Source organism: Octopus bimaculoides, chromosome 2, assembly GCF_046866305.1.
Source record: "Octopus bimaculoides isolate indiv1 chromosome 2, ASM4686630v1, whole genome shotgun sequence".
Classification (NCBI taxonomy): Eukaryota; Metazoa; Mollusca; class Cephalopoda; order Octopoda; family Octopodidae; genus Octopus; species Octopus bimaculoides.
In genome coordinates this window covers 152,153,813-152,177,944 of record NC_142929.1, presented here as the reverse complement: position 1 = coordinate 152,177,944, position 24,132 = coordinate 152,153,813, and the positions used below count along the sequence as shown (strand labels likewise).

Sequence of the window (24,132 nt, the reverse complement as noted above, 5' to 3'; positions counted from 1 at the left end):
TTTTTTCCAATTTCTCAAAATTTAGCAAAGTGCTAAATTAAATTAATTCTATCACCTGTTGATACCAGGTTTTGCTTCTACATTTTTTTCTAATTCTACAGCAGATTTCACTATGACAAGGTCATCAGCATTTAAGAATTCCCATGGACAACTGGTCTTGAATTCTTATGACCTGGAGATAGTCCCCTACCTGCACAGTCTTCATTGCTGTATTTATCTTACTGACAGCACCCCCTATGTGGCTTGTATGGATTTTACCAGCCATTTTTTTACTTGTAGCTTCACAGTAACCACCAGATAAGGGAAGGGACCCTGTCATAGGCTTTTGATGAAAGCAAATAGTGATTTAGTTTTAACTGCATGCTTTTCCCACAGTTGCCCTACTGTCTTATGTCCTTTCATACCAAAGCTCAATCAGTTTTACACAAACTGTACCAGGCAGCAAATATACTTCACCACTAACGTACCCAAGACAACCTCTTTTCTTCACACAACCTAAGCCCATGACTTCAAATCTCCTGTATTGTTCAGATAAAGAACCTGGCTTACAACTAGAAAAATTATCCATCCGTAACATCTGGGTGGTTCTATCCACTTCTGTTATAATTACCATTTGAAATGCAAAATTTCAAGATGCACAACCTGCAAATTGCAGCTAATCTCTTGATAAAAAGATATTTTCTCAACTTGTGAAATCTTCCAGCTCTATTTCTCTTTACCTTTAATGGCTCTGTAAACATTACTGACAGAATGTTTGCATCCAATTCCATATTGCACACGCATACTATTACAAAACTTTATGCTTCCATTATACATACCAAATAATGAAACACCTCCAGTTGGTTCAAATCAATCACTGTCCTTGCTATATTCTTCAATCTTGAACTACAGGCATCAAGCCAGATTTTTGAGAAAGGTGTCCCCTCCCCAAGAGTAATCTCCCAGATTTCATTATCACTTTCCAGCATCCCAAATATGAGACATTGGTTAGCAATCACTGTATACTTTCTGTAAAAAGTATAGTGATTACTATCTGCACTTCTGTGACACTCACCAGTACCCCACACTCCTGAGAAATTCATTGAAACTAATTTATTACACTTGATGGAGTCAGGCACAGAAATATCCTTAACTGGCCACCTGTGGGTTTCATTGATTTTTGCCTCTTGAGTTAGAGGTTTTCTGTTAAATCCCTCCAACATAGCATGTGCTGATGGCATTCTGATTCACACTCCCCTCAACACACAAAGTTCTTCACATTTTTCCCTCTTGTAAATAATTTGTTTGGTTTTACCTCTCACAATGTACAGTCCTAGAGTATGAGGGGGATATAGTGTTATTTTGAAGGTGTACAAAGATTTGGTTATTTTTAGATGATCACATTGAGGTTCATTTGGTAATTCTTATAAAGACTAATCATTTATGGTTGAATTATTATACATTCAGACAGTAATCTAAATGCAACATAGTGTAAGAAGTTAACCATATTGTACAAAAATGGTCAGTTGATATGTTCTTGTATAACCAGGAATTTAAATTGTGAGAAACCACTTTTGGTATAACCTCATACATCAGTGAACATTTCTTATAGATACCTCTTCTCTTATCAGATTGCGGAGAGAGATTTTGACTGACAGTGTTTGGAATGTTTTTCATATATTGACATTATTTAACATCTTTTTACAACCACATCAGTTATCTTGCTTAGTATATATATGTGTGTGTATATATATATATATTTCATCAATCTTATTCAAATTTCTTTCTGTGATTTTTCAGATCCATAACAAGATCTTACTACCGAAACTCTGTTGGAGCTTTAATAGTTTATGACATAACAAAACGCAGTAGTTTTGAACACTTGGAGGATTGGTTGAAAGAGTCGCAGTTGCATATAGAACCACATAAGGCTGTTTATCTGATTGTTGGCCACAAATCAGATAAGGATAATGAACGTAAAGTGACAACCCGGGAAGGACGTCAATTTGCTGAATATCATGGACTAAGATTTTTAGAGACTTCCGCCAAAACTGGTACAAATGTGGAAGAAGCCTTTCTAGTTGTTGCTAGAGACATATATCAAATGTTAGAAGAAGGTAAAATTACAGTTGAAGAAGGCTGGGACGGTGTGAAAAATGGTTTTGCTCGACCCAAAGAGACTTTACATTTAGTAGAGGGTGAACCAGAAGGTGGAGGTTGCTGTTGACTATTCTCATTCTTACGCAATAGTTTTTCAACTACTTCCACTGCAATCTTTCACCTTCTCTCTTACTTTTTTCCCTGTAATTCCGTCATGTTTTAGCTGGAATTCATCTTGTAAGAGACTTCTTCCTTACAAAATCTGTTTTCCTATATGACTGAAATCACTGACGATTTATTTTAGAGGTCGTTTCAATATCGATGAGAAAACCAAAAAATTTCTAATCTAAATATTCATTGTGTAAATGTCTAGTTTAAAATACTAATGCTTGCTTCACAATCTTAATTTGTATATTATTTGCCAGTCAACCAAAATCATTTAATGATTCTCCATTTTCCCAAGAAAATTGTTTTATTAAAACAATAAAATATTCAAATGAATCAAAATTTAATCACAAAATTCCTCATCCCCCTATCTCAATGCAATGAGAGTCATTCATCCTCTAGCAGCAAAATTCTCGATTACTAACGTTTCAGGTTGGACAGAAATATTGCCTTGTATTTAATTTGGTATAACTGAATGATTTGATATAAAAAACAAAAAACAAATGAGATGTGTTAATGATTTGAAAATGATCAACTGAGAAGATACTAAGGAATTCATATAAGTATTCAAAGTTACCAGCAAGAAAATAGTATAAATTATATGATGAACTTTTTCACACTAAAAAGAAAAAAAAAAGTTCTCATATGTAAGGAAGTCTCAGTTGTAATATTACAACTGAGACAATGAACTGAAGACTATCTTCCCTTGTAATTTGCCATCTTTTAGACTGCTAATTGTTAGTCTACTGCTATTACTATTTCAGCAGTTGTGTTGCTTTCTTTTCTTATAAAGCAACAACACTTCACTATTAATACATGCACACATATACATGTGTGTGTGTATTACATTTTGAATACTAAAACTTTTCAGTTAACCATTCTACCAACTTATTACTTAATTCACAACTAGTAATGAAATATCATGACCTAATGCTTATTTTTAATGGTAATTAATAATATCCACTATAATTATCGATTCCCTTGTACTATGTTAAAGAATTCAGTATGGATTTATTCGATTGAATATAGGCAGTATATATTTTATGAAAGCCAGAATGGAATGCAGCCAATTCATCCAGAATTATGTCAATCTTGTCTTAGATTCTTGAATTTTCAACTCCAAGCAGTCTCTCTGCTCAATGATATGCTGAATATGCTGTCACAAATATATCTTACACAATAGCAACCCAGCATTTGATAATATGCACATGTAAAAGTCTCAGTGTGAATTTTCAAGACTTCCATTGTTCTCATTAACATTTTCCTTTCCATTTTACCAATTTTAAAACAAATCTGAGCAGCTACCAACTTCTCCCTATTTTTTAAATGTATATTAAGGTCAGAAACAATCTACTCTGCTTCTTTCAACAGTAACTTTGGGCTTAAAATGTCCAGTATATATTTCAAGATATCCTAGCATTAGGCAAAATGTGTTAAGCCTATTGCATGATCAGAAACAACATCTGGTAATATATGCTTCAATAAAATCTTTGATATTTAATGCTATAGATATATTGGTCTTTATGGAAAGCCTAGAAATATACTGATTTTTCAATTGGTAAACCAGGACAGTAATGGAAATGCATATTAGTTTTAAGTGCTACAAAATATTTTGAAGCTGATAGCATGTCTTTGTAATATGTTTGAACATTATATTCAATGCTGTTTCAAATGGAGGCTTGTATAGAATTTTTATTCAATGTAAAACTAAATACAGATTTTTCTGCCTCTTTTGCTTCCAATTACTTGTGGCAAGTAAAATATTAGCAATGGAAAATGTTTGAGCTTGTTTCTTTTATCATCTAACCTTCCATTTATATGTCAACTTCTAACTAGAAAAATGATAGCAAGTGAGAGTGAATGTATTATTTAGAAAAAAAGAACCTGGAACAGATTTTTCAGTTATAGAAACTTCATTTCAAACAGAGATGCAGTTATAATTGTGATGTTTAAAGTATTACATTATTCATTCTACATGTTAGCATGACTCAGACAAAAACTTTTGAGGCAGGATTTTTACAGCTGGATGCACTTTTTGCCACCAACACAAACATAATTGCAATTCAAATGGAATCACATAATTATGTGAATTTGCACTGTATCCTATACTTTCAAATGCAGTAAAAAAAACTTTTCCCAAACTTCGATGACACATTGCTGATAGTTTACTCCTGTCCTGCAGCCCTTTACAGTTCAGACATTAGTATAAAATGAATACACACAACTGTTAGAATGCTTTTATCATGCATATATTGCTAATATTATAAATGCATTTTTACTTTATTTCTCACTAAATCAATATTTTATACTGATGAGTTGCATTTAGAATCCATATAATTTCAGAAGAGATTAGGATGTCGGAAACCTGATTTAAATGCCAGCATAGAAAGCAGATGTAAAACGATGACAACTAAATATCTAAAAGTGTAACTCTTTATAACAATATTTTCCACTGAATTGCAAAATTTCCATATTTCAATTGATAGTTACTCATTTTCTCCAATCAACACCACTACATCTTTGCTTATTCTTATTAGGAGACCTTTCCATCAAACCCAACAGTTATCTACTTACACTACATGGCCATGTTACTGCAGTCATCTACCCTAGATTTCAGATGCTCAAAAGTAACCCCACAATTCTTTCAGTAAATTAACATTTTACTATAAGTTTCTATAAAAATCCTATTAAGGTACTAAAAGCCTTATCATATCAAATGCACATGTTCTCTTATGTACTATTCTTTCAGGTACAATTGTAGAGACTGAACTGACAGGTCAAAGAGACTGCAGTTGTGGCTATCTACATATAACTTAATGGAAACTGACAAGTGATTAATGTAGATATCACCTAACAATTCCCACTCTTCATGCTTTAAACCTCTACACACAGGCATCATCCATATGCAAAGAGACATCTTTCCAGAAAAATGTTAATAAAAGATGCCTTACTTAACTGCACAAAGACAACCAATGTATACACCAAGGAAGCAAAATCCTACTTCACAGGATTGTACCTGTAATTCAAAGATCTAGCCTGAGAATTGTATGAAGGGTATACAGGTTAGCAGAATATTCGTCTTCTACTTTCATTTCACAAGTAGGAATTCAGTTGATCAAACAACTGGATATTCACCATTGAAACGAATGAAGAATCCACCATTGGAATAGAAATATACTCATAGTAGTTAAATAGGAAAAACATGAAATAGGAGTAAAATTTCAAACTATAGACATATTTTTCCAGTAGCAGTGAGGGGAGAGTTTGAAAAATATAAAAGAAATGTTTAGAAATAAGGTGAAAAGTGGTAAAAAAAATGAACTGCTCCTGAAGAGAATTCAGCCATCCAAGAAAGGAAGGCGACTGTCACAGAATACATCTTTGGTGGAAACTGCAAACATATTTAATGCATCATCGTTCTCAGCATGGAGGCATCAACATTGTTTAACATCCACCTTCCATGCTGGCATGGGTTAGACAGTTTGTCAGGAGCCTGCACCAGACTTGTGTCTGTTTTGGCCGGGTTTTTATGGCTGGATGCCCTTCCTAACACCAACCGCCCGGTAGAGTGGACCAAGTGCTTTTTAATTAGCAAAAGCACAGGCGAGGTCAGTTTTGGCATGGTTTTTATACAGCTGGATGCCTTTCCAAATGCCAATCACTTTACAGTGTGGACTGAATGCTTTTTATGTGACATCATCACTGGCAGGGTCACCAAGTAACTTGCAAGACAAAGATCAATCCTTTGAGAAGGGAAGAAGCATTGGAGGAGGTGATCTTGTGTCAGATGATGAAAGGTTATATAATGAGACAGAAATAGGTGTCTTGCTGTAGAGGAGGTACATGGTTACCCAGCTAGAAAGAGACAGACAGATCAAGAATGAAGTTATTTTAAGAATGAAAATAAGTGGAATCTATCACAGTGATAAGAGCATAGTAAAAGATATTAAATTGACAAAATCAGCATGGCAATGCTACCGACATGTATAGATACAGCATCATTGTTAAGCTGATCCACTTCTGTGGACAACTATTTCAACAGACTAGTGGTTGAAATATTTGTAATAGGGAAAAAGAAAACAATTATTAGTATCTTATATTCCTTTACTGGTTTCAGTAACTCATCTTTAACATCCTCTTTCCATGCTGGCATGGGTTGGACGTTCTGATAAGAGCTGGCAAGCCAGAACACTGCCAAGCTCTACTGTTTGCATTGGCATTTCTACAGCTGGATGCCCTTCCTAATGCCAGCCACTTTACAGAATGTCCTGGGTGCTTTTTATGTGGCAACACTGAGGTCACTAAGTAACTTACCCCTCAACTGAATGGGGGGGGGGTATATTGAGGGAGATGGTTATGTACCAAGTGATGAGAAGAGTATGAACAGAAGGATAGAAATAAGTATCTTTTAGATACATGGTTACCTCAGTTGGAGAGAGGGGAGATAACGATGGGGTGTGAAAACACAAAGTGTATAGCACTTTACAATTAGTTGTACAAATCTAATCTCGTGAGATTTGAACTTGAGGTGAATTTAATTCAACCAAGATTTGTAAATTGCAAACAAAACAAATGTAAAACACCTCAAATTGCAAACAAAACTAGATTAAAAACAACTGTTGTTCTTGCACATATTTTAAACAAGTTCCCAACTCATTTAAATAAAAGGGGTCCTTGGTAGTGAAAAGGTTGGGAACCACTGTTTTAAACTCAAGGCAAATTAGTTTTGAAACTGATATAGGAATATTTTCAAGAAAACTGTCATTTCACGGGATATCCACCCATCCTGGATATTTTGCTCAGTCGGTATTACCTAAAATATAAAATAATATCCAACTATAACAATTAGATGTTAGATTTTAAAATTTACACATACAGGTATAATGGTTGTAGCAAGGTCTTATATAGTATGCAAAGTACCTGACATTACATTTTAGTGTATAAGACTTTGCCTAATATAATTTAGCAATTATTATACACAGTCATTCAACTAATAAAGACTGCTCGAACATGAATTGCACAGTACATTCAGACTTTTGTCACATCAATAGTAATATTTATAGGGGTCAGTGTCCTTAACTAATCTTCTGTAGGCTGATATTTAGCCTGAGTATTTATAAAATTTATGTAAAGGGTAATGTCCGTTACAAGGAACGCTGAGAATTATAGTTAGGAGAAATTCCAGTCGCGAACATTGTCTTTACTTTTCAATGTATCCAGAGCTACTTCATCCCCTATGTCCTTCCATTGATTTGAGGGAAATCTGGTTCTTACAACTAAGTAGAGCTTTTCTATTTTGACTGAGTGCAGCAGTAGATGAGAGGAAGCAATGATATTTGTCTTACATTTGGATAGACTTTGCTTAGATATCAGATATGATGAATGAGATAAGTACTCTAATGTGTACTACGTTTGTTCAGAGGACCCTGCCAATGAGAAAAAAGAAAACCCTGCCCAGAGATAGCGGTAACTTCGCTCATCTATTGGCTTCGACAATGTAACAGCAAAACCTACGCGCAAAAAAATTAAAGAATGATTGGCGGAAGTAAAGATCATGGACAGCAGCCCCTTTGCGGTTTTTTTCGGTTAATGTCTAACAAATACATCGGCACGAAAAAAAAATTGACCTTTTTTTTTTTTTTTCAGTGGATTCCTGTTTTCGATGACAGAGATTCTGAATATGCTAAAAACCATATTTTCAAAATTTTCAATTCCCCGCTCCCCGAAAAAAAGTTAAAATTAAAAAATTTGAAAAGATGGTTTTTGGCATATTCAGAATGTCCGTCATCGAAAACAGGAATCCACAGAAAAAAATTTCAAAAAGGGCGATTTTTTCGTGCTGGTGTACTTGTAAACATTAACCTTTTTTTTTTTACAGGAACACACTATATCGAGAGCGGAGATTCCGAATCTGCAAAAAAAAAAAAAAAATCTGTTCAAAATTAAAATTTTTTGCACACAAACAAAACATAAAAAATTTTTTTTTCCTTTTTTGGTAATTCGTATTTACAAAGTTGATCCTCCGGTTTGGCTGTTGTTTCTAGCTTGTCAGATTTCCGGTTGGTGCGTACTTAGATATTGAAAACCCCCAAAACACGTTTTCAGTCTTTGCCCCTCTGGCAAAGAAATAAAGAGGGTGGAGGAAATTTTAACTTTCTGTCATAGGGTGGAGGGGAGGAGTGTTAATTTTTTTTTTTCTGAAAAATTGAAATTTTACAAACAATTGTTTTCAGAATCATAATCTCCATACTTTTCTACGTATTTCGCCAAAAAAATATTTCTAAAATAAATGAAAAATGAAATTTTTTTTTCTTTGGTAATTTGTATTAAAATTTTGAGAACGTGTTTCTAGGATGTCAGGTTTTCTGTTTAGATACTTTTTGCGTCTATTTTATAATTTTATGCATGCGTGAAGCATTAGTTGAGAAAACACTAATTTCACTTCTTGTCATAGGACGGAGGGGAGGGGGTGTTTATTTTTTCAGAATCAATCTCTGTATTTCGCCCCCCCGCTTTTTAAGTGAAAATTTAAGAATTTTGGGTGGGGATTTAAATTTTGAAATGCAGATTCGGAATTTTCGCCCTCGATATAGTGTGTTCCTGTAAAAAAAAAAAAAAAATCCCAAAGGGGATGGGCGCGGTCCATGATCTTTACTTCTGCCGAATGATCAATCTCAGAAAAACCAGAATATCGTTTGAACCACTATTCTGTATCTTAAGCTTGTGTACGCTTAATTCATTCGGCTTTTTACCTGAAGAAAACAGCCAAATATTTTTAACTGTATGAAATAAAAATAAACTGAATCCCTTTGCTAAAATGGGTATCGTTTCGTTTATGGTTTCCAGATTTTTCCAGCCTTGAATTCTATTGAACTAATCACTCTGACCACATTAAGGAATTTCCAATATTTAAAAAAGTACATTATTTTCTTTTATACTAAAAAATGCTGGCCATTTGTTCGAAATAAAAGGCCGACTGCCATGTTGACAGAAGCCTTCGCGTAAATTTTCGTTGAGTGCAAAGTTTTGAAAGTACAACGTAATAACGAAAATTAACTGAACGATACGGGGAAATATAACTGTTTTACACTATAGGAAATCAGAATGTAAGTAAATGGTGGATATATACTTTGTCTCTTTTTAAAAATTACGAGATGAATGATCAAAATGAAGCAGATTTATACTCAACTTACCAAGCGAACTGCTAAAGGGGAGAGAAATGAATGAGAGTAGGACGATTTCAAAGAGACCTGAAAGTACCACGTGGAGAGATAAACTGGAAGTACATACTTTAAACAGCTTGAAGTGAATAAATGAATATATATATATTTGCGTGTGCGAATGTGTCCTTATTTTAATATTGTCTATATATATATATATATATGAAATATGAAAACAGTTAGGTGCACTACAACTAAGAAATATCTAATATAATAAATGCAAACACTAATTTGTGTGTAACACTTTGCCCTCCTCTCTCACTATTCACTGACACTTCCTCGTGCTAGGGTGAGAGTAAAAGAGGGCGGTGGCGAAGACAAACAGAGAGAGAAAGAGAGACAAAGAAATTTAGGGATAGTTGATTTTTATTAAAAGTAGTATGTTGATGGTGGCAGTGGGAGTAATAATAAGAGAGAAAGAGGGAGATGATGTACAACTTTGTTTAACCATGTCTCATCGCCAACATACTGAACACTAACATTTTTGTTTTATTTTTTGCTTTCTTTAATACATATATGTATATATACACACACACATAAAATACACTTTAATTGAAACAAAGTTGACCATGGTCTAACGACTGAAACAAGTAAAAGATAAAAGATGGGTGTATGTATGTATGTATGTATGTCTGTCATTATTCAATTTTACTTCAAATTTCTTGCCAATAGAGAAAGAGCTAGTTTCTAACCTAGATCCAAGCTTCTTTCATTGGAATTTCCACAACATCAATAGGGTATGTGTGTGTGTGTATGTATGTATATGTGCAGATTACTATGTTTTGTTTTATGTATGCATTCTTATGCATGTAGTTGCATGTCTAGACATGCTCATATATATTTAAATGATAAACTTCTGGAAAATTTTACAGATTTTTACAGTTCCTGTGATGGCTTGGATCTGTAGTCTTCAATCAGCTTTCTCCTTTCTGGTTTTGAGAAACCTAATTTCTGAAGATTGGTATATAGGTGGTGTGTTACATATTCTAGTATCCCAATAATTACAGGTATAAACCTGAACTTGTAATCTGGATAGAGTGGTGTAGATTCCTCGATAGATCGGCATAGGTATTTTCTTTATCGCTGATCTTTAGCTTTATGTTAACATCCACTGGGCAGCTGATTTCAACAACTATACACAATTTCTCTTCTCTATCCCAAATTATGTCATGTCTATTATGTTTACATTTTATTGAAGTTTTCACTGGGACATTCCACTAGTACTCCTTTGTATTGTGAGTGGCAATGGCTTCTATCATACTGTAAGTTCTTATTTCTTTGATGCTGGGGTTATCCTTCCAATGGATCTCATTATAGAGTGTCCTAGCTTCAATATTATGTCTGATTGGCAGATAACACCATGATGACATTTTCGGACAACTGCTTCAGTTTTAACTCCACAAAATCTGCATCGGTTATCACATTTTGCTACTTTTCCTGCATCTCTGTCCCTTTTGTGCATTAGGTATTTGGTTGATATTTCTTGTCCCTGGATTGCAAATGCATACCCTTCAAAGTGGGAGTTAGTAATCCAGTTGTTGGTCTATGATAGACTGCTTTGATGATCAATGTTGCTATCATCCCGGAGCTTTCTATTAGCATATCCATGCATGGTCTTCTGCTGATATACACTCATCCTTGTATCTGATGATACATTGCGGTTGAGTCATGCGATTTCTTTGGGTATGCATTTAAGGTTATCAGATAGGGAATACTGCTCTAGGATCTGCTTTCCAAGTCTCACAATGTTAGCAACCTTGGTCAAGGGATGCACTTCTACACTGGTGCTTAAAAGATGTTACCAAAGTGATATGATTCGACATTCAAGAGCAGTCTGTTGATGTTAAACCTCTGCCCCTTGTTTTCGTTTTAAGTAAAGGCTGTCTACGTCACTGTTGATGTGGAAATTATGTGTGTTGATTCGTATCTTCACCATTATCAGGACAAAGTCGAATGGGTGATGTTCCGTTTTATCATCCAGAGATGGAAACCACTGATGCTGGCATAATAAAATGGAACTTAAATTGCAATGAAATGAAATGAACTGGCGAGGATGTTTTATTTGAAAATGAAAGTTTATTTTAAAATTATTTATGTGTTGAAGAAATGGTAACCCATAATCCTGCAAAGCATTCTGGTGCCAAAATTAAGACAAGTCCTAAGGGCCCCGGACAGTGTTCAAGTCTCACAAGTGTAGAGCAGGAGCGGGAGGACCAGAGACCCTTTTGAATCCAGGGCTTGGAACAAAGGTGATGTGATGCTCCTGGATTTTTACAAAAACCATGGACATCGCATTGTTGGCTCCTGGTACCAACGTTCTAAGCTGCATCGCTGGACCTGATATACCAATACAGGTCGTGAGGCAAAGGAGATTGACCATGTACTTGTAGATAGCTACTGGAGACTCCTACAGAATTGCAAAGATTTCTGGAGTGCTAGTTTCTTGGGCACCGGCCATAGACTTGTGGCTGTATTGAGATTGCGACTGAAGTTTAAGAAGTTGAACACAGCCAGTCCCAGATTGGATGTTGAAAGGCTGAAAGACAACAGTATAAGCAAGATTTATTTGCAGCAAATTGGATCTGTGCTATTTGGGGCTAACTCATCATTTGATCCTGTGGGAATGAGGGAAATTTACAGGAACACTTCCGTCAACTGTTAGGAAATGTATCAGTCTCCAAAATCGGGTCAGGAAACTTTTCCTTTCCAGGGAGACACTCACATTGGTGGAGCGTAGTTGCAGGGTGAGACTGGGTAGAGCCCCTAGTGATTTGCTTTGGAGGCTGAGATTCAACAAAAACAGCAAATCCAAGAAATTTGCAAGGTCAAAAGTCAGTTTCACACGTTCATCTCAGGTACTGCCTACAGAAGAATTGCCATACTCAGTGAGGTGAAACCTTCCCCTTGGTGTTCTGGAGTCTTGAATTCTCATGGCACACTTCTGACAGAAGTGTCAAGGTGGACCCAGTACTGATCTGAATACCATAATGACTTCAGCACTGATGACCAACCAACAAGTCAGCTGTGATCTGCCGTCTGATGACGAGATTTGTATGGTGGTAAATCAGCTGAAGGGCAGGAAGGCAGCCAGTGTTTGTAGCATCCATCGGTGGATGATCAAGAAAAGCAGGACTGCTGTAGTCTTATTCTTGCAGCAGATCATCTGCTCAATCCAGCATCATACTGCTTGACTGGAAGAGGGGCATAATTATCCCATGCTGAAAAAGTAAATGTGACCTTCATAACTGCAACAATTATAATGCTGTTACACTCATCTCAGTGCCCAATGAGGTTTTTACGAGTGTTATCCTTAACAGAGTGTGAAATCATCTGCTGGCGTCTCAACGGTGGGAGCAGTTAGGATTCAGACTGAAGAGGTAAAGTGCTGACAATATCCTGTCTGTTCATGTACTCATTGAACACAAGCAGAGCCTTTGGTTGGGGATGCTTGCAACCTGTGCCAACTTCCGCAAGGTATTTGACTCAGCGGACAGGTATGTGCTTTGAAGGATTCTGGAGCTGGCGGTATACCTCTTCAACTGATTGGGCTAATGATAGCCTTGTACACCAGAACAATCTGTGCAGTTCGGATTGGAGGCTCAACCTCTGACTTTTTTCCAATTGCATCTGGGGTCCACCAGGGTTATGTCTGGGCTGCCATTCTCTCCAATACCTGCATGGATTGGATACTTGGCTGAATGGTGACTGGATTGAGTTGTGGTGCTCTCATTGGTGAAACTAGGATTATTGACTTAGATTTTGCTGATGAGTCTTAAATCCTAAAAAGACTTGAATGAGCTGGCGCATTTGTGAACTGATAGGATAATGTTGTTTAGCGGTGCCAATATCTGTGTAGGAGGACAACGGTTTTTTGTATTGTTAACATTAGTTCATGATTCAGTAGTATGTTCTAATAACTCACTGTGTTTGTGAATAGCCACACATGTTCTGATGGAAAAACCTGGAGGTGTTATGTATGCAGACAGTACCAAAGTATTAGACATGATTCTTTCTTCGAGTCTCATATCCCATAGTGTCATCTGTAGTAGAATATATTTATTGGTTTAGCACTTGACAGTAAACAATATGTTGTTATGAAGCATTTTAGTGTCAGTAGAGAAACAACAGTTCTGGTATAACCTTTTTGAAATGTATGTGCTATTTAGTGTATTGATCACCCAGTACAGATTGGTAGAAACAATATAATCGTAGAAACAGAAGAGTCGAAGTTCATGAACTGTAAATCCCAGTGTAGTTATTATCGAGAATTCTCGGTATGGGGGAATGCATGACCCTTAAGTGTGTCCTTGTGCCTGTCCCTGATCGATATCTGCATTACTTTATTGCCACTCAAGACTGATCAAGTGTTACCAGCTACATGTATTGTAACTGATTGTTGGTGTGGTGACCAAATCATGAGACTATTTTCTAAACACAAGAAATCTGTCCACACAAACATAATTCAAAAGACATGGAGTAATGTAAAAGAAAATTTCCAACCATGTATAGTACCTCAGGCAATCATATTCTTTGTTTCTAGGAATTTACTTAGAAACAAGTGCACAATTTGTTAAATCCTTTCAACCGTATTATGATGCCTAATCCTTATGTTCTAGTTTATTATTAAATAAATTATAAAATAACTCAAAGCATTTAAAAATTATTTCACTATCACCATTTTGTCACAAAGTTTTTATTACTTTTATATCACTCCAAAGAAAACAATTCTTCTACTTCTGTTTTATCGCCGAGTTTTCTAGCAAATGACTGTCTCAGCGAAACACAGTCATCGAGTGTGATGAAACAATGAAAACTATTATTTTGCCTAAAAGTAATAACATATCGTGTATTTGCTGTAAACTTTTTACATTCGAAGCTTTGTTCACACGAAATAAGAAGGTAATCATGAAATATTTGGTGCATCCTATTTAAATAATAGCTTCTGATAAAACACGAGGCCAACAATTTTGATTGCTTCACTGAAATATCGTATTAGATGCTTCCAGAGCATCTAAACTGTACAATACTGACCACTATTTTACTGTACCTAAAAGGTTTTATTTCTTTTGAAATCATATTCGACAAGTTAAATACTTTTCACTTTCATGAGCTTTAGAAACGAAGAAGCGCCGAAGGTTTACGAATCCAGTAAGACTCGCTAGAGTGGCGAACCTCTCTTCTACTTTCGGTATTGGGTTTTAAGACTGACTTGAATCTTTAGTACTTCGTACTCTTAAATTATTTTACTTAAAAGTTAGTTTCTTCTGTACCCGCACATACTCTAAGTGGCTGCAAGGCTGAAAAGAATTTAAAAAATAAAAACGGATTTATTCGAGCAAAAACTGAAAATTAAACTCGTACCGAAAAGAGTTTATTTAAACATTTCTGAGGGCGGGAAGAGGGAGGGGGCTAACATTATTCCGGAAGTGACTTCAGAAACACGGGCTAGTATCACGCAAAATAATTTAACTTGGATATATTTTCTCAAATGAAAGTATTTTACTTTATTACGCACTATAAGTATTTGTAATATTTAAAAATATTTATTTAATTACAATAGTAGTTTATCTATGTATTTTAACAAATACTGCTTTTATCTTACTTTCATTGGTTTGTGCTTATCTACGAACTTCCGGTATCTCATTCAATCATCCTTTTCACTGGTGTCCGTCTCCGAGTTAACGTCGCGTAAGTATCGCTCCTGTTTTGTCACACATTCATTCATGGTAGCAATTATCTTGTGAACGAATATTGAAATATAGTCATTTAAAATATTAGATAGAATTAATATCTGCAGCAAGAGCTATGAATATTTTATTTTAATGATTATATTATTTTATTGTTACAAGATTCTTAATCATAACACGTGGTGAATGTTTTTGATTGAATTTTAATAATTTTGTAAAACCTTGTAAAAATTATTAGTGCAGTACTAAACAATTTGCTTTCGCACGTTTTTAGCGCCTCACTTGTCTTAGCTATACATGGGTATGCTAGAACGTCACCTTTTCCGCTTTGTTTCTTAATTGGCGTACTGAGAATTTAGATGTTCTTCTAAATGCTTTGTTGCAACATACCAAAACGTCAGTTACCGTGAACGAAAAACGGAATCTGCTATTGAAGGGATGATTTGGTTAGAAAGTACAATTCTTTATGGTTGTTTCGGAAAAATGATTTTTCAAATAATGCTTTCCATTATCACCCGTTCCGCTGAAATTATTCTTTAATCAAATCATGGATGTAGTTTTCCTCATGAGTATATATTGATTATAGACGCCGACATGGCTCGGTGTTGCAAGTTCGTTGTGCGACCACGTGGCTTAGTTCGCTCTTATGTGTAGCACATGGACTCTCTATAAAACTACGGAAACACTTCGTATATGAATTGCATGAAGGAGACTATCTGGCGAGCCTAAGTAGCTATAACCCTAACCCTAAATACCGAGTGTACTTTTTACTTTATATATATATATATATATATTCAGTGGAGGTAAAAATCATGGACGAACCCCCTTTGGCATATTTTCTGTTTTTTACAGGAATACACTATATTGAGGGCCGAGATTCCTGCATCTGTGAATTGCCCAACTTGTAATTCACCTTGCATTGTTCGGTAATGGGGCTAATATGTTTCGATGTTGGAAGATGGTTCGTCGTTGGAGACGAAGGAAAACAGAATGTGGGTTTTCAGTGTCTATCCTAAAGAACACATTTTTGGAGCGTGGAAGTTAATCATTTCCTAACAGAAAATTGGCCACATAAATCTGTTATGGACAATTTAGATACAACACTTGCCACGTCTGTTGATCTCTCTGTTCGGAAGCTTTCCTTCATTGGGTTTGGTTCGAAGCAAATACAACCGAGATAGGCTTGTAGAGTTTGATACCTCTGTCATTGGAGTGTGGCGAAGGGGAAAGACGAAATGCTTCAATTCTTATCCCGTTAATCAAACGCCACATCCGTCAAGGATCCATTATTTATAGTGACTGTTGGGGTGCTTATAGTTCTCTCCAAAATTAGGTTATACGCATTTACAAATTAAGCATAGTCAGAACTTCGTCCATCTGGCAAACGCGTTAGTTAACACAGAACATCGAACGAGTGTGGGGGGCCCCCAAGAGAACTAAAGCAATATAGTTCATGTAGGCTTTCCGTCCTGCTTCCAGAGTTGAAAATAATCAACAAATCTACCACATGGGTAAGTACAGATTATTTTCACAATGTTATTATCAATAACATTGATAATAGAATACTTGTAAAACACAAGTTCAAAATTTCAAATTCCCCACTCTCCGTTTCTTCATTTTTCGGAATTTTTTTTCTCTGGCGAAATACGTACAAAATATGGAGATTGATTCTGAAAAAAAAAAAATGTAAAATTTCAATTTCTCAAAAGAAAAATAACCCCCCTTCAAGCGGGCTATTTATATGCTAGAAACAACAGCCAAATCTCACAAAACTGATAACAATGAATGAAATTGTGTAATCAATCTACTCACCTTTCTGCAAAGATATCTTTCAGTTATTTCTGGTAAATTTACGTTGATTCTAAAAAAACAAAAAAAAAAAGACCCTGTCCTCCACCTTATGCCCGAAAGTGAAATTTTCCCCGCAGCTTGTGAAAGTTTCACCAAAACAAAAAGGTGAAATAATTCTAAAAAAGCGCATTAAAACGTATATGAAAAAAATTCGCGCCAAGGAACTGGGGTGCTATAAGGGAGAGGACATTAGGAAAATTCACAAGGTTTCCCCCTCATAACTTAGGAAACTGATATCTTTTGATGAAATTTTATATAAATATCTTTTAAACGGCATAAAAATTAAAAAGAAATCTGGCAAAATTTTTTTTCAGACGAGGACTTTCGAAGAGAAACAAATTTTTTTTTGCTCCAGTAGTGGAAAAACCTTTCAAAAATTTTAGATTAGTTTCAGTAATTGAAAAAGGTTTTAAAAACATCCTATTCGCTTCTTTTAATTTAAATGAAAGTATAATTTTCAAAAGATAAGGGGCATAATCAGAAATGAAACGACTGCTTGGCAGTTGGCACCTCTCGTTGAAAATTTTTTTTCGGTATCCTTCGTTTGAGACGTCGGTGTTTACGAATATGCAAAATTTCTTTTTATTTCACCCCCTTAACTGAAAGATGACTATATATATATATATATATATATACACACACACACACACACCCCGGCCTTCAAGCAGGCTATCCACATGCTAGAAATAACAGCCAAATCTCACAAAATTGCGGTAACAATGTAATCCATTTACTAACCTTTCTACTAGGATTTCTTTCAGAGTAATTTCCCGCAGTAATATGACAAAGTAATTCATGTGAAATTAAATGTTTTTTTAAACTTCAAAATTTTTTTTCCCGACCCCCCCCCCTCCCCCAATCTACGTGGGGAAAATGCAGATTAAGAATATTTTCATAGCTCAAACCCGTTCATGTATAGAAGGTTTACACAGTTATTAAGGATATATCATGAGCTACTTTTTTGTCATTCTCATCTCTTAACCCAGCTTTTGATGTTCCAGAGAACAATGATGATGTATTGAACATATTTGTTCGCGGTTTCCACCTGAGATGTGTTCTGTGACGGTCACCTTCCTTTCTTGGATGTCTGAGTTCTCTTTTGTGCAGTTCTCGCTCTTGAGTTTGCTGTACTGAATAATTAGGTCCATGACAATTTCACCTCCCTTGTGTTGGCTATAGTTTATAAATCATTAGTCTTGATTAGATACTATAAACCGTTTCAACTTTTCTCATTGTGGTTAATATTGTGACCTGCTTATGACAATTTCCCCTCAAATACATATGGTTTATTGCATTCGGAATTTTGCGTGTATGTTGCCTCTGTCTCTTCACGCACACTAACAGAACTTCACCTACTTAGGTCTCGCACGCTTCTTCAACACACATCAATTGCTGTCTCTTTCGCTTTACGCCAACTTTAAAAGATAAGTCCCCTGTTCCTCCACATAAGTTAAAAAAATAAATCAACTCAAACCAGCAGACAGACAGACGGACACACAGGCATGCAGGCAGACAGACAGATACTTCACTAGCAGTGAGCACTTTCACTTCTGACAGCTAATAGCATGACAGTGCCCAAATTCTTTTCACTTCAATGTTTTTGTCTATTTAATTTCGATTTGCACGTTCGTCAATTCGCTACGATCTCTTTAAAGTAAACAAAATCAAATATTTAAAAGTGTGATGAGGTGGGGGAATTACAAAATTTTCTTTTTTTGCATATTCGTAATTTCCGACATAGGAATACGAAAATGTTTTTTCAAAATAATGACATTTTTGAAGGAGAGATACGAAACTGCATTAGCACCGTTCTGGCTATCTCTCGGTATTCATCTACTTAACGCCAAATGAAAAATCTATTTGCCAAAAATTGCTTGATCTACACGAGATAGCTGAACATATTCACACGCACACTTGTGCATCTTATTTTTTTTTTTACGAATCTCTTGTGTATGTATATGAATCTTTTGTACACATGAATTTTTATCATGATTTCCGGAGATTGCCGAACACCTAGATAAATTTTCAAATGCTAATGCATGGCTATCATCTCAAGAATTGCTATTCTTTTTAGTGCTTGATATTAAAACTATGTTATGAAAAAATTGTTTAGTTTTATTTACCCTACGCAGATGGTGAGAGCTTATAGAAATAATTTGAAAACTGGTAACGGCAATTTTGCTAGAGCAGTCTTCATATGTTGGATGACTGTGTATAATAATTGCTAAATTATATTAGACAAAGTGTTTATACACTAGTGTATGCCATGTATTTGGTGTATTGTATAGACCTTTGCCACAGTCGTTCTTATACCCGTACGTCGTATAAATTAAAATATATCAAACTGTTATACTTATACGAATGTTCTTTTATTTTTCAGATATTGACAATGTCAGCGGTTGGTGACGACCGAGTATGCAGGACAGGTGAATGTAAATAAAAGAACTATTGGGTTGGCAAGAAAGTAGTTTCATTTTTCGCAAATTATCATCATAGAATTAAGATTTTTGTTTTTGAATGACTTAGTTATGATTTTTCCTTTTGCCATTTGATAGCTGTTATTTGCTTTAGAAGCAAATTGCGCGTAGTTTTGTTTACGACTGTTCAACATGGAACGCAAAAACGAACATTTTCGCCATATTTTGCTTTTTTATTTCCGTAAAGGGAAGAAAGCTGCTCAGGCTCACAAAGAGATATGTGAAGTTTATGGTGTTGATTGCTTAACAGAACGCACATGTCAGAAATGGTTTAAAAAATTTCGTTCTGGAGATTTTTCACTCAAAGATGACCAGCGTTCTGGTCGACCTACTGAAGTTGATGATGATCAAATCAAAGCTATAATTGAATCTGATTGTCATATAACTGTGCGAGAGATTGCAGAGAGGTTAAATGTATCACATACAACAATTGAAAATCACTTAAAATGTCTTGGATTCGTTAAGAAGCTCGAAATTTGGGTTCCACATACATTGAAAGAGATTCACTTAACACAACGAATCAACATTTGCGATTTGCATCTCAAACGCAATGAAATCGACCTTTTTTTGAAACGAATCATCACTGGTAACGTAAAATCGATTGTCTACAGTAACATCAATCGAAAACGATCATGGTCCAAGCATAAAGAACCAACACAAACCATATTGAAAGCTGAAATGCATCAAAAAAAGGTTATGCTGTCAATTTGGTGGGATTACAAAGGTGTTGTGTATTTTGAGCTGCTTCCAAGGAACCAAGCAATCAATTCAGTTGTTTACTGTCAACAACTAATGAAACTGGATAAAGCAATCATTGAAAAACGGCCAGAATTGGCAAATGGTAAAGGAATCATATTCCACCATGGCGATGCTAGACCACACACGTCTTTGCCAACTCGTGAAAAGTTATTGGAGCTTGGTTGGGAAGTGATGTCACATCCACCATATAGCCCTGACCTTGCACCATCAGATTACCATTTATTTCGAAGTTTGCAAAATTCTTTGAATGATAATATTTTCAATAATGATGACGACCTGAAATCGCACTTGCTCGAGTTTTTGGCTGATAAGGACCAGAAGTTCTATGAGTGCGGAATCATGAAGTTACCAGAAAGATGGCAAAAGGTCATCGATCAAAATGGAAAATATATAATTGATTGAAGATCATTCCAAATATGGGGGGGAAAAAAAAAAGTATTAATGTTTACATGAACACCCAGCAACGAAAACTAAAAAAGTGTAAAATATGTATTAAACGAATGAGAACAAAAATTTGAGCCAAGGAACCAACGAAATTTGTGAGGACAATTTTTTTTCAAGGGGGTGGGAGAACTTTCGAAGACAAATTCATGAATTATTTTTTGATCTGATACCTTCCTTGTTTAATATTTTTGATTAATTACAAATTCTCTCAGATTCTAATGAGCAAGTTTTAAGCCTAATGGGAGTAGGAAGAACTGTGAGTGTTTTACAGTTTAAAAAAATGTGCCAACGCACCATTAGGAGTAGGAGAGTTGTATTGAATGTTTATAACCGGTTCGTTGGTGCAAATTTTCATTCTCATATTCGTTTGATACACTTTTTTTCTTGTTAGTTTTGTTGGCCAGGTGTTAAACATAAACCAAAAAAAAACATACTAAAAAACCGAAGTTACTTTCATGCCAACCTACAGCATTCATGGTCAGTTTCCCCCCCCCCCCCCCATAGATTTAATCAATTAAAGAGTATGCAAGACTAACAATTTATGCTAGTTTCAATTGTTTTCTTAGTTTTTCATCACTATACTGATAAAGACATTTAGCTCTAATCTCTCCTCGATAATAGAACTGGTGAAATCGCATTTATTTCTGTTAATCTGGATTTGAAATTGCTATCCATTTGGTTAAACTTGCAGAGAAAATTGCAACTCAGTAACATCATGAAATGCAAGCATGATTTAAAAGTTCAATGAATTAGGATTTCCCCATTGCTGTGGAAATGAATCTAAATACAGCATCAAAAAATCAGGACAGTAGTATGATGGTATTTGGTATTATAAGGTAAAAGATGCCTGATCAAGATCTTGAATAATTTATGAAAGATTTAGGTACATAAATGGATTTTATGAGAAATGTTTGATTGATGGGCTTCCTATCACACATACGAACCCAACTATCAGATGGGTTTCCTATGTAAATTTTGATCCAAACGATGCTTCCAGTGTAGGATTCCGGTCTTCTGGTTTATATCCAATATTTCATTCTAAGCTAAATTGCATATTGAGGAATGATGAAGATTAATTGGGTTTTCATGAGATGTAACATCAATGAGACCATGCTCACTAGACAGTAACTGACCTCAAATGCTGTTAATCGATAATCTATTTTGTAGAGGTAGACTTCTATTGAGAAAGCTTTTCTAATGTGTTTCTGTAGTAAGTTTTCAGTAGTTGGATTTAGATCTGTGTGATGTTATGCTTGCAATGAAGGTCATATTAAGATGCTATTTAGAGTGGATCTGAAATGAAACAATTTGAAATAGTCTCATTTTAATTAGAATATAACTAGAATTAGAATCTTACACCTAAATGTCTTAATAATCCTCTGAATAAAAATAGCTTGTTCTGTGCTTTGGTTGCTGGCAAATAATCCAACTAGAATCTTACAAAGATATCGTCTTATACAGGACAGAAAAACTGATTTGGATCATGACAATGAAGGCTGGTGTATAGTTTTTTTAAACAATACTGCGTTTCGCTTAAAACGGGAAATGCATTCCTCCTTCATGAATATTAACAAAGTGCATGTAAAAAAGTTATGCCATAGTAATATTTCGGTTAAATTCATGATGGATTTGTTGAAATCCTTTCTTGATTGTCTGAATTCTTATCTTTCACAATGTTTGTTCTCTTGAGTTTTGGTTAGTTTCTATTTACAATACTATGAACAGTATTCATGTTGGTTAACTGTGTTGGTTTATGTTCATTGACATGTGGGTGGTTAAAGCTTTCTAGTTTTGTGTCATTGACTCTTCATTATAATTATTGAAATACACAAATAATGTACACTAGATGCCCAAAATTCATGCTTGTGTTAGTACTGGTTTTTCCAACATGATGATAATCTCACAGACCTGTTCTGAAACTTCTGTGGAGACTTGATTTATCTGATTGGTGTAAAGTTGAGCTTTAATATATGAAAGTGTGATATATGTACAAGTACTGTGAACAGCACTACAGTAACTTGTATTTGTTACTTAAGATATCTGACTGATTTTGTGCACATTTATTTTTCACTAGGCTATTATCTTGCCTTCATAGTATGCTATAGTTATTCTATTACATAAAAAGTGTATCTGTGTGAAGTTAACTTGATGTATGTGGTTCGTTTCTTGACTGTCCAGATTATCTCCCACAGAGGGTAAACAAAATATTATTGTCCATTCTTGTGAGAACATGAATTCACTACTTTCGCATAGACACAAAAAGGATGTTGCTGTTATATCTCAATTATGACTAAATGCCACTAGCATTATTATGATGATCTATTGTTGGTCACTTCATATTTCACTATGATAGACCAGTGTTCATTGCTGTAACTATTTCTGTTGCTGCTTTCATGCTGAGAACAATGATGATGTATTGAACATATTTGTTCGCGGTTTCCACCAGAGATGTATTCTGTGAAGGTCACCTTCCTTTCTTGGATGTCTGAGTTCTCTTCTGCAGCAGTCTGATGCTATACTCATTTGACCATTCATTTTCTTTTAACTGGTAAAGTTTGATTGCTGTAAACAATGTTGAATACATTAGCTGAATTCTGGCATGACAAGCCTTTTAAAGCTTACTTTTCACATCCACATCTCATTTATTCATTAAGAAGTATCAAAATTGTTTTACAGCTGAATTACATCTATACTAAGAACCTACGGTAACAGATGACACCTAGTATGTCAAAATTCAGTGATTCACTTTAGCCTGGCTTAGAGAAATCTTGATGCGAAAGTAACCATTATCAATTTTTCGTGTCCATTTTCCATGCTGGCACGGGTTAAATGGCTAAACATAAACTAGCAGGGCCAAGGAATGCTTTAGGTTCCATCGTCTGTTTTGGCTTGGTTTTTATAGCTGGATGCCCTTCCTAATATCAACTCCACTCTACTAGCTGCTTTTAATGTAACACCAGTACTTTTTCATGGCTCACACCCATTCATGTATAGAATGTTTACACAATTATTAAGGATATATCATATGCTAATTTTGTCATTTTGACCTTAACCCAGCTTTTGATGCTTCAGAGAACAATGATGTGTTGAAAATATTTATTCGTGGTTTCCACCCGAGACGTGTTCTGTGAAGGTCACCTTCCTTTCTTGGATGTCTGAGTTCTCTTGAGTAGATTTGTTTCAATTAATTTCTAACATAATCATAAATTTAGTCTGGTTTCATTAAACAACTCTCTTTTTTATTTATCAGCATATTTATGTGATTTCTGGAAGATAATTTAATGAAAAGGTTCTCTACCAATTCTATACCATAATTTTTGTCACAAAGTGACTAATTACAGGTAAATTCAACAAAATATAAAATTATTAAAATCTTTGTTCAAACATTGATATAGAACATGGGTTATTAGCTAATATTCAATTGGGTATACAACAAAATTTTACTATAGA

General features: G+C 35.1%; 1 protein-coding gene and 1 long non-coding RNA gene across 3 annotated transcripts in view; one reads left to right on the top strand and one right to left on the bottom strand.

Annotated features, from left to right (window-relative positions):
* Positions 1-4,021, top strand: part of LOC106872135 (ras-related protein Rab-39B) — a 37,437-nt gene extending 33,416 nt beyond the window's left edge. The window contains exon 2 of the mRNA XM_014919007.3: positions 1,780-4,021. Within this exon, the coding sequence (XP_014774493.1) occupies positions 1,780-2,206 (427 nt within the window). The 3' untranslated portion in view covers positions 2,207-4,021. The remainder of the gene's footprint in view (positions 1-1,779) is intronic.
* Positions 4,022-4,471: 450 nt separating this feature from the next.
* LOC128247039 (uncharacterized) lies at positions 4,472-9,760 on the bottom strand. 2 transcript variants are annotated; one of them, XR_016240789.1, is made up of 2 exons: positions 9,438-9,760; positions 4,472-8,155 (listed from the first exon to the last, which is right to left on the bottom strand). It is a non-coding gene; the product is annotated as an uncharacterized LOC128247039 (long non-coding RNA). The 2 variants fall into 2 exon arrangements; XR_008263466.2 differs by having other exon boundaries at positions 4,472-7,057.
* Positions 9,761-24,132: the final 14,372 nt, after the last annotated feature.